Here is a 17,255-nt window from a genome sequence, read left to right as displayed (position 1 = left end):
GGAAGGTGAACCTCCGTCCCAGTCTCAAATCTCTCGAAGACTGAAACAGGTTTCCCTCAATAATTTCCCTGTATTTAGCACCATCCATCATTCCTTCAATTCTGACCAGTTGCCGGTGAAAAACATCCCCACTGCAGGATGCTGCCACCACCATGCTTTACTGTGGGGATGGTGTTCTCGGGGTGATGAGAGGTGTTGGGTTTGCGCCAGACATAGCGTTTTCCTTGATGGCCAAAAAGCTCAATTTTAGTCTCATCTGACCAGAGTACCTTCTTCCATATGTTTGGGGTGTCTCCCACATGCCTTTTGGCGAACACCAAACGTGTTTGCTTATTTTTTATCTTTAAGTAATGGCTTTTTTTTGGCCACTGTTCCGTAAAGCCCAGCTCTGTGGAGTGTACGGCTTCAAGTGGTCCTATGGACAGATACTCCAATCTCCGCTGTGGAGCTTTGCAGCTCCTTCAGGGTTATCTTTGGTCTCTTTGTTGCCTCTCTGATTAATGCCCTCCTTGCCTGGTCCATGAGTTTTGGTGGGCGGCCCTCTCTTGGCAGGTTTGTTGTGGTGCCATATTCTTTCAATTTTTTAATTATGGATTTAATGGTGCTCCGTGGGATGTTCAAAGTTTCAGATATTTTTTTTATAACCCAACCCTGATCTGTACTTCTCCACAACGTTGTCCCTGACCTGTTTGGAGAGCTCCTTGGTCTTCATGGTGTCGCTTGCTTGGTGGTGCCCCTTGCTTAGTGGTGTTGCAGACTCTGGGGCCTTTCAGAACAGGTGTATATATACTGAGATCATGTGACAGATCATGTGACACTTAGATTGCACATAGGTGGACTTTATTTAACTAACTATGTGACTTCTGAAGGTAATTGGTTGCATCATATCTGATTTAGGGGCTTCATAGCAAAGGGGGTGAATACATATGCACGCACCACTTTTCCGTTATTTATTTTTTAGAATTTTTGGACTATTGACAGACATCCTATTTTTCCTTCTGCGTGACACCCTAGGTGACAGACGCTCTCTATTTTGCGTCAGCTGTGGCCCCTCTGCATCAAGAGGATTTGGCACACCTTAGACCAGTGGTATTCAAAGTCGGGGTTGCGACAAGAAACTGCAGTGGAGTAAAAAAAAAAAACTATAGATTATTGTATGGGACAATATATACTGAGTGTACAAAACATTACGAATACCTGCTCTTTCCATTACAGACTGACTAGGTGAATCCAGGTGAAAGCTAACATCCCTTATTGATGTCACTTATTAAATCCACTTCAATCGGTGTAGATGAAGGGGAGGAGACAGGTTAAAGAAGGATTTTTAAGCCTTGAGACAATTGAGACATGGATTGTGTATGTGTGCCATTCAGAGGGTGAATGTGCAAGACAAAAGATTTAACGGGGTATGGTAGTAGGTGCCAGGCGCACCGGTTTGAGTGTGTCAAGAACTGCAACGCTGCTGGGTTTTTCACACTCAACAGTTTCCCGTGTGTATCAAGAATGGCCCACCACCCAAAGGAGATCCAGCCAACTTGACAATTGTGGGAAGCATTGAAGTCAACATGGGTCTGCATCCCTGTGGAATGCTTTCAACACCTTGTAGAGTCCATGCCCCGACGAATTGAGGATGTTGAGGGCAAAAGGGGGTCAACTCAATATTAGGAAAAAAATACAATTTTATTAAGTAAATCTATTTATTGGAATTAAAAGGTTATTTGTTGATATAAAAATCTATATGTACCGATTTTAAGGTTGTGTCATTAGATTTGGGGTGGGGTCGCGATAAATTATTGGGGGAAAAAATGGGGTGCCCAGAAATTCTGGCAGAAAAAATGAAATGGGGTCCCCACTGAAAAAGTTTGAATACCACTGCCTTAGACCATGCTACAGCCTGGCAGGTTACCACAAGAGCCATACAGACGCTGTAACCTGCCATGTACTTAGAGAGAGGGTAAGGTAGAAAAGGTGGCCTGAGGAGGAGGAAGGATGGAGGACAATAGTCGTGGGACACTACCCATCCTGGGACATCTGGTGCTCCAGAATGACATGGTGTGTGAAGGAGGTTGGAGGCCAAGGACCAACTGGAGCAACAGGTCACAGGAGGCCAAGGACCAACTGGAGCAATGGGTCGCAGCAGAACACAGGGAGAGAGTTGTTTTTGTCTCAGTCAGAAATGCTTTTTTATCTCTAGTTCAAAATGCTACACAACAGAAATCTATGGCAATAACTTATTCAATAGAACATCATACTGTAACTCTCTCACATGTCCCGGTATGGATTTCAGCTAACAGTGTGGCAATTGTATAGATAGATGTATGGCCCCAGTATAGACATATGAAAAGGTTGAAGCTATTGAGTGCACGAGCGCACACACGATCATCAATACTCAGGCTTTGTTTGTGCACGAAGCGAAAACCAATACAGATCTAATTCTCATTGTTTGTAACATGACCCAGATAGATGAATGAAGAGCAAGGTCAGCTGGCAGCGTTGCATGTGACAGAGGACACAACACAGCATCTGAGCTAGTAGGCAGCGCTAGCGGCATGAGGTGTACACAGAGGCGTCAAGCCCATAGGGGGCACAGGGGCACGTGCCCCCTCAGATTTGTCCTGTTAAAAATAATTATAATCACATTTTTTTTGTTTCATTTTTTGTTGTTGTTTCTCTGTAATACTAATAGCCACCTAGCAATTTTATGAAGTTAGCTTTAGCTAGCCCAGATACAGTAGGTTCCCGAACTTATAAATAGCTACCAAGAAGCCATTTCAGGCTATCAATCAAGTTTGAGTAGCTAGCTTGTCTAACTATCTTAGCTGGCATGCCTGCTGGCAAGGTTGGTAGACTTTAGAAAAGCAAGCAATAACTAAATGTACTGAATAAGTCTCACATTCCTTGCAATATTTTACCCAGATTTTAGCAGAGTAGCATATTTAGTTTCTTAAACAAAATAAGCACCAGTCAGGAAGATATAGACAGCTCAAGAGGTATGCATAGATATACAGAAAAATTAACATTTACATATAATTAAATATAATGATTATGGCTCTAGATTGCAGGAAAAAGCTGTTTCCGGTGTTTGAAAAATGCAAAACTTTCCTACGGGGGCCTAGCCCCCTCCAGACCACTCCCCAGCCATCCTCACGTACTTTGTGCGCCCTCAGATTTTGGGGTGCATGACACCCCTGGGTGTACAGTACAGTTAGTGCCTGCTTTTGTGCTCTGCTGTAGGCCCCTGAGTAATGGCTTCCTTATACAGTATGTTTGCCTTGTGATCCATTGATGTGGATGTGATCCATTGCCTCATGCCCGCTGATGGTCAGTTAAACTGGCAGTTCCTCCATCAGTCTTTAAAGGGGCAATCTGGGATTTGGTACATCCATTTTTTTACTTTAAAATTCATGATATAGCCATTGATTCTTGAAGAATGTAACTTATAAATGCCTCATGAGCTGAGTTCAACTGTGAGAGTGGTCACATTTCTCCAGCCCCACCCCTCAGCTGTTTACCAAAACAAATGACAGGGTGGCGGTTTTGTTATATTTCCAATCCCAGATTTCCCCTTTAAGGAATCCAGGACAGAAAAGTTCCTGGCATGGGGCACGGGGCACTGCGACAAACACCGGAAGAATTATAACTGTGAATCATTGTAATGTTGTATCATGTAATGTTTGTTTATGTGTAAATTAATCCCATAAAGGATGGGCTGCCAATTGGCAATTGGCAATTTGACACCAAATAATTGAATAAATTATTTCATTTATTTCGGAAGGGCCCCAATGGCAATATAGTGCCAGGTTTAGCCACAGAGCTGCTAAATTAAGTGTATGGTTAGGGTATAATAAATTGTAATTTGCTCAGTGAAAACCTTTTGGGGACTGGCAGAAGTCCATAGAGATCCTCTAGAATGTCCAAGAATAGCCCTGGTTCCAGACTTTGCCAAACCTTGGTGTGGGATCGTTATGTGTTGTGGCTGAGGGTTTAAAAAAAAAAGGTTCTTAATGAATGTTCTGAGATTTGACAGTAGAGATTTGTAGTCATAGAGATCCTATAATTCAGGGTTATATGCTTCTTTCTATATGTAATTCTATGATTGTAGTATTGTAGGTGGTCTGGCTATAGAGAACACTGTGCGACAGAATGCTACAAGATTATAACAACAGAAACATAATTGGGTTGATTAGTGCAACGGACCTGACCCCATTACTGTCTGGTGTTCTATCACCAATTTAGTAAATGACCTCCCCTGTTCAAACGCTACTAGAAACTACTGTAAACAGAGCAGTGCGTGACCAGTTGAGTCACAAAAACTGTCACACAAAAATGCACTCACAGAGCTCAATCTGACCACTTTAGACTAGCCACATCCTGGGTGTGGTTGAGGCACCTCTTAAAACAAGCAGAAATCTGTCTGCCACACACACACGCACACACACACATACACCAACCCTAATTACAGACATACACACACACTAATCTGTTGACAAACACCTCAAAATAGCCAACACAGAATAAATCAGAGGTCATCACCAGTTTAACATTTAAGCTCTCAGAGGCCATTTCAGCAGGGCCATTTCAGTCTCACAGTTGCAGTCGTCTGAGCCTATTTAGGAGCTGACACTAAAGTGAGTAAACAGCATAGGACACGTCTTTCAGCATTGGACACTGCCTTCCCATTGAGGCTTTCAGGCCAATTTCACACAGCTGGTAGAAGTGCTGCTGTCAAACCTGAGTGGAGGCTGTGACATTGTCGGGGCAGACTTAATTCACTTTTCCGCCTCTTCCTAATTTACCCCGGCAACAGGGCCGCTGACGTCGTGGGAGTGCTGCGCTCGGGACCACTTTCTGTTGGCTGGATGAGCATGAGAGAGCCCGGTTTGTGTGTCTGTGTGTTTGCCAAGTATGTGTGTGTTTTCTCTAAGTGTGTGTGAGCTCGCCAACTGTATCTGTGTGTGTGTGTATGAATGTATGGGAGCTCGCCGAGTGTGTATGTGTGCCAGTGTGTTTTAGCATGCCAGTGCATTTTAGCACGCAAGTGTGTATGTGTGAGTGCGTACACAAGTGTCACCTTCAAAGAGTCACCTTCACTGAGCCTACCTCACCCTGCTCCTACCACACACTTTGAACAGAGTTTGCAAGAGCTGCCGAGGATGCGCCTCGCTCACACACACCCTCCCGCTCCCCAATACACACACACCCTCCCTCTCCCCAACACACACACACCCTCCCTCTCCCCAATACACACACACCCTCCCTCTCCCCAATACACACACACTAAATACAGAGCAATAAAAATGTTCAAACAGGCATCAGGAATTCAAAATGAGTAGGGAAGTTGGGAGACAAAGAAAGAATAGCCCAAGTACATGAGAAGCACTTAGGGACCTCACATACTTCTGCAGTCAAATGAATTATCTTTACAGTCCCCCCCATGACATTATTTAATTAGCGTAAAAGCTAGCTAGCGCTTAAGCTTTTATTTTCTGGGAAGTGGGTAATGTACTATGGAGTCAGGGCTTGGCTAAGCACTGTTTTGTTGTGCACATAGATAAGCATGGCCGTGAACTTTTAAAGTCATATTAAATTATTTATGGCATATAAATAGGGTCATGAATATTTAGAGTCGAAATTGCCTGCAAAGCATATAATGGTGTCACTGGCTAAAAAGCTAAGAGGCTGAAATCATGCACCTCCCAATTGAACCGCGTATTGCCCAACCACAGTACATCCACTTTGGTGTGGGAGGGTAAAACTGAGTCAATGTTGCTGACGTGATCGGACTCTTTCTGGTTTCTGTGTGCACGCTGAAAGCGGATGACTTTGCAGACCATTCTCTCTCTTTCTGTGTGGTATGTAAACTCAGCAAAAAAAGTCCCTTTTTCAGGATCCTGTCTTTCAAAGATAATTTTGTAAAAATCAAAATAACTTCACAGATCTTCATTATAAAGGGTTTAAACACTGTTTCCCATGCTTGTTCAATGAACCACAAACAATTAATGAACATGCACCTGTGGAACGGTCGTTAAGACACTAACAGCTTACAGATGGCAATTAAGGTCACAGTTATGAAAACTTAGGACACTAAAGAGGCCTTTCTACTGACTCTGAAAAACACCAAAAGAAAGATGCCCAGGGTCCCTGCTCATCTGCGTGAACATGCCTTAGGCATAATTCAAGGAGGCATGAGGACTGCAGATGTGGCCAGGGCAATAAATTGCAATGTCCGTACTGTGAGACACCTAAGACAGCGCTACAGGGAGACAGGACGGACAGCTGATCGTCCTCGCAGTGGCAGACCACGTGTAACAACACCTGCACAGGATCGATACATCCGAACATCACACCTGCAGGACAGGTACAGGATGGCAACAACAACTGCCCGAGTTACACCAGGAACGCACAATCCCTCCATCAGTGCTCAGACTGTCCGCAATAGGCCTGTTGTAAGGCAGGTCCTCACCAGACATCACGGGCAACAACGTTGCCTATGGGCACAAACCCACAGTCGCTGGACCAGACAGGACTGGCAAAAAGTGCTCTTCACTGACGAGTCGCGGTTTTGTCTCACCAGGGGTGATGGTCGGATTCGCGTTTATCGTCGAAGGAATGAGCGTTACACCGAGGCCTGTACTCTGGAGCGGGATCGATTTGGAGGTGGAGGGTCCGTCATGGTCTGGGGCGGTGTGTCACAGCATCATCGGACTGAGCTTGTTGTCATTGCAGGCAATCTCAACGCTGTGCGTTACAGGGAAGACATCCTCCTCCCTTATGTGGTACCCTTCCTGCAGGCTCATCCTGACATGACCCTCCAGCATGACAATGCCACCAGCCATACTGCTCGTTCTGTGCATGATTTCCTGCAAGACAGGAATGTCAGTGTTCTGCCATGGCCAGTGAAGAGCCCAAATCTCAATCCCATTGAGCACGTCTGGGACCTGTTGGATCGGAGGGTGAGGGCTAGGGCCATTCCCCCCAGAAATGTCTGGGAACTTGCAGGTGCCTTGGTGGAAGAGTGGGGTAACATCTCACAGCAAGAACTGGCAAATCTGGTGCAGTCTTAATGCAGCTGGTGGACACACCAGATAATGACTGTTACTTTTGATTTTGACCCCCCCTTTGTTCAGGGACACATTATTCAATTTCTGTTAGTCACATGTCTGTGGAACTTGTTCAGTCAGTTTATGTCTCAGTTGTTGAATCTTGTTATGTTCATACAAATATTTACACATGTTAAGTTTGTTGAAAATAAACGCAGTTGACAGTGAGAGGATGTTTCTTTTTTTGCTGAGTTTATGTATGTATGTGTGTGTCCCGTTGCCCCCACAGGCAGTGTCAGCCAGCAGAAGGACTGAACACATCGAGCAAAGCACCTGGGTCCAAACAAAGGGACATTCACTCATTTAAAAAGCCCTTACAGTCATTTCATTTTTTGCTCTATATTTGGGAAAGTACATGTACAGTATATGACTACTTCCTTTCAAACTAAATTAGCTTTTTGCATATTTTCGGTTGCTCCATTTTCCATTTTCTGTTAGATAGCAGCACACAGTCACCATCTGTCTCTTATGTGCAGCGCTTTAGGCTGCTCAGGGCCAAGCACATGCTGCCAGTTGGGAGTTAAACCTTGCCATATCCGGAGAGACGCTCCCGTAAGGACAACAGCTGCTTGGGTTGAAAAACTCACTCACTGCCTCCTGTGCTTCTGTACCAACATGTCAGAATAACTGGTTTTATTGTATCACATGCTGCATTTACACAGGCAGCCCAATTCTGAACTTCTGGCAAATTACTGGCAAAAGAGCTGATCTGATTGGTCAAAATACCAATTAGTGGAAAAAGATCAGAATTAGGCTGCCTGTGTAAACACAGCCTTGTTTCTCTATGTCTAAACTATTACAACAACACCTCCAACCGCTGTACCTCCATTGTTTCCATCACAGGGGCTCAGTTCGTGTGAGTGCACCACAATGAGGTGGTCATTGTGGTGGTCAGGTTGAGTGTGTTGAGATGTCCATTTTAATCCACTTTTTAAATAAAGTTTGATATGATTAAAATGAGACATCAATTTGGATAATCCACCGTTCTGCCTAAATAACATTCAAAGTGAATAATGCCAAGCATATTCAATTAGCATTTTCAAATGAATATTGGCAGCTTAATGCTTCCATACTAAACAGCTTGTCTAATAGATTCTATGTGAATTTAAACTGGGCAACTTGTAGTTGTGGAGTGGCTCTCATAAATGAATATTGGCAGCTTAATGCTTCCATACTAAAACAGCTTGTCTAATAGATTCTATGTGAATGTAAACTGGGCAACTTGTGGAGTGGCTCTTACTATTCTGGCAGTGGACTCCGTCAAAGCCATCTTGGCACTTGCAGATGTATTCGCTGAAGACGTCCCCTCGGCGTGACTGTCCAGTCACCTCACAGATGGCATCGTTCTTGCAGGGGTTGGGGTTGCAGGGCCCTGGGAAGCAAATATAACTTATTATTAACCCTTATTTTACCAGGTAGGCTGACTGCGATCAAATTATATTTTTACAGCAATTACCTAGGGCAGAGATGCAAGGGAGGGGGAGAGGGAATGATAGTATTAGGGCCAGATTGGCAATACAGTGTAGTACAGAGATAGCCGCTCAGAATCTTCCTCTAACACTGTCTATGTACCATCTGTCGGTGTATAACACCTTTATGAAGCCTCCGAAAACACCCATACTGCATCAGAAGACTTACTATAAGCATTCATAACAGCTTGGGACTTTATTAGGATTCCCATTAACTGACGTCATAACGACAGCTAGTCTTCCTGGGATCTGACACATAATGAAAAAATACATTACAGACAAAAATACTTCACAATTTACTTTTTAAAAAGTATTAACATGTAGACATTACAGACAGTTTAAATACCTGAAAGGTAACATTTAATAATAATATTCAGGGATCAGTATCTGTCCAGTCATGTTTGATCTCATTAGATGTATCTTTAATGTTTTCTTGAATGTGAATTTACTTTTTGCTTGGGAAATATGAGTTGGTATAACTGGCTTACATATAACTTTACAATTTAATAACTATACTTGATACTCAATTCAAAGACCTATAATAGCTATAATGTAGATATGAATACTGTTATTTTCTCCGTACCAGCCTCTGTGTCGTTGCAGGTGTCCCCGGTGTATCCGTCGGGGCAGATACAGATGAAGGGTGCTCCGGCCCCGGTCACACAGGTCCCCCCATTACTGCAGACGTTTATCTCACAGTAGTCACCTGGGGGAGAGAGGAACAGTCAGCATTATTGAAGTCAAAATACCTATTTCTCAAGGGAGAAAGGCCATTGTTTATTCAACAATATACAGATCGGCATTGACACAATGTTTTCCCATAGTGAACAATGTTTCTAGCCTGGTAATTCCTACAAAGTTAATACATTAACCTTTATATGTCAAAGGGTCAAAAGATCCTAACTTATTGGGAAAGCAAATATAATGTAAATTTGCCTTTTACACTGTGTGACGATTTCACATTCATAAATGTTTTAGCATAGCAATATGGCCAGTTGGCTTTCCCTGAGGGGAGAGAGAGAGCGAGAGAGAGAGAGGGAAAGGGTCTGATTGTTTGGCATTTCCTGTCTGTGGTGACACAGAGCGATTGAGTTAACACACTGACACCACACCGTATACTCCTATTACATTTAAGTCACTTACAGTGAGGGAAAAAAGTATTTGTTCCCCTGCTGATTTTGTACGTTTGCCCACTGACAAAGACATGATCAGTCTATAATTTTAATGGTAGGTTTATTTGAACAGTGAGAGACAGAATAACAACAACAAAATCCAGAAAAACACATGTCAAAAATGTTATAAATTGATTTGCATTTTAATGAGGGAAATAAGTATTTGACCCCTCTGCAAAACATGACTTAGTACTTGGTGGCAAAACCCTTGCTGGCAATCACAGAGGTCAGACGTTTCTTGTAGTTGGCCACCAGGTTTGCACACATCTCAGGAGGGATTTTGTCCCACTCCTCTTTGCAGATCTTCTCCAAGTCATTAAGGTTTCGAGCCTGACGTTTGGCAACTCGAACATTCAGCTCCCTCCACAGATTTTCTATGAGATTAAGGTCTGGAGACTGGCTAGGCCACTCCAGGACCTTAATGTGCTTCTTCTTGAGCCACTCCTTTGTTGCCTTGGCCGTGTGTTTTGGGTCATTGTCATGCTGTAATACCCATCCACGACCCATTTTCAATGCCCTGGCTGAGGGAAGGAGGTTTTACATTTACATTTTAGTCATTTAGCAGACGCTCTAATCCAGAGCGACTTACAGTTAGTGAGTGCAAACATAATTTTTTTTTTTTCATACCGGCCCCCCGTGGGAATCGAACCCACAACCCTGGCGTTGCAAACGCCATGCTCTACCAACTGAGCTACATCCCTGCCTGCCATTCCCTCCCCTGCCCTGGGCCAATTGTGCTCCGCCCCATGGGTCTCCCAGTCGCGGCCGGCTACGACAGAGCCTGGATTCGAACCAGGATCTCTAGTGGCACAACTAGTACTGCGATGCAGTGCCTTAGACCACTGCGCCACTCGGAATGTCTCAAGGCAGCTGGGACCATAGTTTTCACCCAAGATTTGACGGTACATGGCCCCGTCCATCGTCCCTTTGATGCGGTGAAGTTGTCCTGTCCCCTTAGCAGAAAAACACCCCCAAAGCATAATGTTTCCACCTCCATGTTTGACGGTGGGGATGGTGTTCTTGGGGTCATAGGCAGCATTACTCCTCCTCCAAACACGGCGAGTTGAGTTGATGCCAAAGAGCTCGATTTTGGTCTCATCTGACCACAACACTTTCACTCAGTTCTCCTCTGAATCAGTCAGATGTTCATTGGCAAACTTCAGACGGCCCTGTATATGTGCCTTTTGAGCAGGGGGACCTTGCGGGCACTGCAGGATTTCAGTCCTTCACGGCATAGTTACCTACCAATAGTTTTCTTGGTGACTATGGTCCCAGCTGCCTTGAGATCATTGACAAGATCCTCCCGTGTAGTTCTGGGCTGATTCCTCACCGTTCTCATGATCATTGCAACTCCACGAGGTGAGATCTTGCATGGAGCCCCAGGCCGAGGGATATTGACAGTTCTTTTGTGTTTCTTACATTTGCGAATAATCACACCAACTGTTGTCACCTTCTCACCAAGCTGCTTGGCGATGGTCTTGTAGCCCATTCCAGCCTTGTGTAGGTCTACAATCTTGTCCCTGACATCCTTGGAGCACTGTTTGGTCTTGGCCATGGTGGAGAGTTTGGAATCTGATTGATTGATTGCTTCTGAGGACAGGTGTCTTTAATACAGGTAGCAAGCTGAGATTAGGAGCACTCCCTTTAAGAGTGTGCTCCTAATCTCAGCTCGTTACCTGTATAAAAGACACCTGGGAGCCAGAAATCTTTCTGATTGAGAGGGGGTCAAATACTTATTTCCCTCATTGTAGCAGACGCTCTTATCCAGAGCGACTCACAGGAGCAATTAGGGCACATCAGATCTTTCATCTAGTCGGCTCAGGGATTTGAACCAGCGACCTTTCGGTTACTGGCACAACGCTCTTAATGGCTAGCCTATCTGCTGCCCCTATTAGGCCAAGGGACAGGACAAGAGATGATACAGCACTGACTGTCATGAGTGGCTTGGCTGCGCTGGCCTAGCCTGCTGACACTGCAATACTAGACACACAGACACTGGATGTTTCCAGTCACTAGTGCATCTGGCTCCACTGTGGTCAGTTAGCCCACAGCATATCAAGCTTTAGGCGTGATGCCCACAGGGGGAAATCAGACCCTGCGTCCCAATAATCTTTACTTTCTCCTGAAGTGTGTACTTGTACACTCCTCCCCACAAGTGTAAAACCATTGGATTGGTCTAGAAATGGGCGACATGGAGTTTCCAATATATTTCTCATTGAGGGAATACAGTGTCACTAGGGAAAAAGAAAGCAATGAGGGGAAATTTGTGCTTAAAAAATGCTGATTGTAGATTAGACAACTGGAAAAAGTGTAGAGTCTCCAGTATAGACAGTGATAATTTAGAAGGAACTTTGACACTACGAAGAATTGTGATTTGTGAAGGAAGTGGGGAACACTAGATTGCTGTGAACTGTTGCTAAAGACACTGTAGACTTGGCACTTTACCAAATGGACACTGACCATTTGGATAATGTTCAATTAAATTGAGGTAAGAAATATAGACAAACTGTATATAGGCCATCCATCTTTGGTTAAAACCAATTGCTAATTATGGGTTCAACATAAAGTGAAAATAAGCTCATGTTCACAATAATACAGTGAGTGCCCTAAACAGACTCTTCCAGACTTCTGCCTCATATTTAGTTCCCAGACGCCCACCTCAAACATAGGTTGGAAAGTCGTAGGAGTAGTAGAGTATGTTTGTAAAGCTACTGTAAACTCCTGGAGACTGTCATTTTGCTGAGGTTATAGTAGTTCTCAGCGGTCCTGGCCTCCCACAAGGCCATGGTGAAAATGGCACGTTCACGAGAGACTCCAAACTTCCTGTGTCACAATCTTCCCCCTCTCTATTTCTCTGGCATCAAAACACACCAGAACCTCTGTGCAAAGTTTATCCAGGGTGAACACGGCTCAAAGACGTGCCAGTGGAGCTCACATCTTCATATCCTGTTTTGGGAACAGACTAAATGTGGTTTCAGTACAGTAGCTCCCCTGTTCAAATACTTTAAAGCCCACCCATCCTTCCTCATTCTAGAGGTAATCACAGATCATAAGTGTTTGATTTCGATAGGATGAAGAAAATCTGCCACCTAATTGCTTTCCCCAATCCAAATGTGAGGGAAGGATGCATTTCAAAGTATTCAAAGAGGGCCATCATCCAATACCTTTTGGTCTTCCTCAGTCGGATCTTCATTTTTAGGAGGGGAATTACAAATGCCATCCATCTTCTTTTTCACAATGTACTGTATCTCTATTTGGCAAGAACCTGCTAATAGGGATAGATACTGAACAGATGTGAGTGCGTGATACATTTGCACCAACATCCTGTTTTGCGATGTAGCCTAAGGCCAAGTCATCAACATGCATTTCCCAGAGGTATCAGTGTTACAGTGGTGCCATGGCCTTGATGTGTTTTGAGTCTCAGTCTCTGGAAGTTGCAAAATGGCAAAGCCTTGGCTGGCAGCACCCACACGGCCTTATCTAAATGTTTCAGTTCATTTATCTTTAGGAAGGAATGAAACCTCCCTCTTCCTACCACGCAGCAGACAGCTCCTTCAGAAAAACCTTGATTGCCAAGCAAAATGTAGGCCTAGTCCATGTTGAAAGAGTGACCTTCTGAACGATGACCTAATTTGTGCAGATAGTACATTCCCGTTTCACAGAGTTTTATTTTCTTTTGTGCCTACTGAGCACAGCCCTGGTCTTACAAGCTGAACTGTGGATCATGTGCTACTTACAGGGTTTGTGAGGAAATTCAATTAGGGACACAATTATTGTCAAATGGTTACAGCTTAGAAACGGTGGTCTAACCACAATGGTTCCCTTAAGCTAACATATATCATTGTTTTAAGACGGTCATATCATGGATCATTTAACTATTTGATTTTCGGTATATTTATTATTATATGATACAAATTGAATTTGGCCTTTACTACTATAGTCCATAGAAACGTACTGAATAACACATTCATAAAATGGCAAAAAGACAGTCAAAAAATTAATCATAAGAAATAAGGTTTTTAAGTGGCTGTCCTATATCTAGGAGATAAAAACAAAAATATTTCCTGAGCTTTCTTAAGGACACATATTTAACCCCTTATTTTTGTTGGCACAAAACTACCTCCATACTTCCATTCATTTGTATGGGTTACATTCAGACAGGTTTTGTGGGGGTCGTAGAGCGAAACGGAGAACACCATTGTGTTCGTGAGAGTCTTCCCTTTCCACAATGTGGTCATATTAGTTTGTAGCCCAAACGGTTCCGACGCTACAGACAGAAGATGTCACATCGGCGTTACCGACTTCAGACTTTTCGTGAGAAGACTGATTTTTCGGGATGTCTCATGGTCTGACAAACACCGGTTGTTTTTCTACTTACCCAGAGTCAGACGAACTCATGGATCCCATATTGATGTCATCTGAGTGTAGAAAAACGCAGTATACCTTTAAGATATTTTGTTTACATTTTTATAGCAGCTTTGAAATTGGATCCCACTGCTGCCACCAAATGTGACACTATTGTTATTGCAATACATTGGAGTATGAGAAGGTGTGTCCCCTCATTATAAACCAACCAGAGAATCATTCAGCTCAGTGTGGCAGCTAGGGTTGGCGCCTGCTGGCAGGCACACAGGACATTGTGTTATAATGAACTCTGGTGAGTAACAGCCCAGGCCTTTCCCATGTCCCAGGTCCCTGCTGGACCAAATACCAGACAAAGGCTGTGGCGTCCCAAATGGCACCCTATTCCCTACATAGTGCACTCATTTTACCTAGAGCCATATGGACCCTGGTCAAAAGTAGTGCACTATATAGAGAACAGGGTGCCATTTGGTACCAAGCCAAAAAATACCCTGAGCCACAGCCACATGACTCTAACCAGGAAGTACACAGTTTGAGACAAAGAGTGGATTTGAGTTCACTGACGGATCAGCAGCACGGGATATAAGGCAGGCTGAAACACTCCCGACTCACATTAACTATATAGTGAGGGGTGTGAGTTGGCAAGGCTAGGTATTTGGTATTTTATTAGGATCCTCAATAGCTGTTGCAAAAGCAGCAGCTACTCTTCCTGGGGTCCATACAAAACATGACATAATACAAGAACAGCTCAAGGACAGAACAAAAAATAAATAAAAATGGCACCCATAGCCTACATATCAATACTGTAAATACATACAAAATATCGAGGTCAAATGGGGGAGAGGTGTTGTACCGTGAGGTGTTGCTTTACCTGTTTCTTTTAAACCAGGATTGATGTTCATTTGAGCAATATGAGATGGAAGGGAGTTGCATGCAATAATGGCTCTATATAATACTCTACGCTTTCTTGAATTTGTTCTGGATTTGGGGACTGTGAAAAGACCCCTGGTGGCATGTCTGGTGGGGTAAATGTCAGAGCTGTATGTAAGTTGACTATTCAAACAATTTGGGATTTTCAACACATTAATGTTTCTAATAAAAAGAAGAAGTGATGCAGTCAGTCTCTCCAACTTTTAGCCAAGAGAGACTGGCATGCATAGTATTTATATTAGCCTTCTGATTACAATGAAGAGCAAGACGTGCTGCTCTGTTCTGGGCCAGCTGCAGCTTAACTAGGTATTTTTCTTTGCAGCACTTAACCACATGACTGGACAATAATCCAGATAAAACTAGAGCCTGCAGGACTTTGGAGTGTGGTGTCAAAAAAGCAAGGCATCTCTTTATTATGGACAGACCTCTCCCCATCTTTACAACCATTTAATCTATATGTTTTGACCATGACAGTTTACAATCTAAGGTAACATCAAGTAATTTAGTCTCCTCAACTTGTTCACCAGCCACACCACTCATTACCAGATTCAGCTGAGATCTAGAACTTAGGGAATGATTTATACCAAATACAATTCTCTTAGTTTTAGAGATGTTCAGGACCAGTTTATTACTGGCCACCCATTCCAAAACTGACTGCAACTCCTTGTTAAGGGTTTCAGTGACTTCATTAGCTGTGGTTGAATCATCAGCATACAGTGCATTCGGAAAGTATTCAAACCCCTTGACTTTTTCCACATTGTGTTACCTACAGCCTTATTCTAAAATAGTTTTTTCCCCCCACTCATCAATCTACACACAATACCCCATAATGACAAAGCAAAAAAAGGTTTAGAAGATTTTCGAATTTATAAAAAATAAAAAACTGAAATATTATAATTACATAAGTATTCAGACCCTTTACTCAGTACTTTGTTGAAGCACCTTTGGCAGTGATTACAACCTCGAGTCTTCTTGGGTATGACGCTACAAGCTTGGCACACCTGTATTTGGGGAGTTTCTCCCATTCTTCTCTGCAGACCCTCTCAAGCTCTGTCAGGTTGGATGGGGAGTGTCGCTGCCCAGCTATTTTCAGGTCTCTCCAGAGATGTTAGATCGGGTTCAAGTCCGGGCTCTGGCTGGGCCACTCAAGGACATTCAGGAGACTTGTCCCGAAGCCACTCCTGTGTTGTCTTGGCTGTGTGTTTAGGGTCGTTGTCCTGTTGGAAGGTGAACCTTCGCCCCAGTCTGAGGTCTAGAGCAGGTTTTCATCAAGGATCTCTCTGTACTTTGCTCTGTTCATCTTTCCCTCGATCCTGACTAGTCTCCCAGTCCCAGTCCCCCACAGCATGATGCTTCCACGACCATGCTTCACCGTAGGGATGGTGCCAGGTTTCTTCCAGACGTGACGCTTGCATTCAGGCCAAAGAGTTCAATCTTGGTTTCGTCAGAACAGAGAATCTTGTTTCTCATGGTCAGAGTCCTTTATGTACCTTTTGGCAAACTCCAAGTGGGCTGTCATGTGCCTTTTACTGAGGAGTGTCTTCCATCTGGCCACTCTACCATAAAGGCCTGATTGGTGGAGTGCTGCAGAGATGGTTGTCCTTCTGGAATGCTCTCCCATCTCCTCAGAGGAACTCTGGAGCTCTGTCGGGTTATTGGTCACCTCCCTGACTAAGGCCCTTCTCCCTCGATTGCCCAGTTTGGCCGGGCGGCCAGCTCTAGGATTAGTCTTGGTGGTTCCAAACTTCTTCCATTTGAGAATGATGGAGGCCACCGTGTTCTTCGGGACCTTCAATGCTGCAGACATTTTTTGGGTACCCTTCCCCAGATCTGTGTCTCGACACAATCCTGTCTCGGAGCTCTACGGACAATTCCTTCAACCTCATGGCTTGGTTTTTGCTCTGACATGCACTGTCAACTGTGCGACCTTATATAGACAGGTGTGTGCCATTCCAAATCATGTCCAATCAATAAAATTTACCACAGGTGAACTGCAATCAAGTTGTAGAAACCTGAGCTCAATTTCGAGTCTCATAGCAAAGGGTCTGAATACTTATGTAAATAAGTTATCTGTCAGGCTCACATGCTGACTACACCAGCCACACGTGTGCATCTGCCATCGCGTGCATGTTGATTTTCACCATCCACACCAGAGGCGATCATGACACGTAGGTTAAAATATCAAAACCAACTGTGAACCAACTTTATTCATTTGGGGGCAG

At 43.9% G+C, this 17,255-nt stretch overlaps 1 protein-coding gene across 2 annotated transcripts in view; it reads right to left on the bottom strand.

Annotated features, from left to right (window-relative positions):
- LOC121532121 (EGF-like repeat and discoidin I-like domain-containing protein 3) overlaps positions 1-17,255 on the bottom strand; it is a 48,090-nt gene that overhangs the window by 13,237 nt on the left and 17,598 nt on the right. For both annotated transcript variants that reach the window (XM_041837836.2, XM_041837837.2), the window contains exons 2-3: positions 9,153-9,275; positions 8,341-8,472 (exon numbers count right to left, since the gene is read on the bottom strand). In XM_041837836.2, coding sequence (XP_041693770.1) covers positions 8,341-8,472; positions 9,153-9,275 — 255 coding nt within the window. The remainder of the gene's footprint in view (positions 1-8,340; positions 8,473-9,152; positions 9,276-17,255) is intronic.

Source organism: Coregonus clupeaformis, chromosome 19 (assembly GCF_020615455.1).
Source record: "Coregonus clupeaformis isolate EN_2021a chromosome 19, ASM2061545v1, whole genome shotgun sequence".
Lineage (NCBI taxonomy): Eukaryota > Metazoa > Chordata > Actinopteri > Salmoniformes > Salmonidae > Coregonus > Coregonus clupeaformis.
Note: the sequence above shows the minus strand (reverse complement) of the source record. Positions and strands in the feature narration are given on the sequence as shown.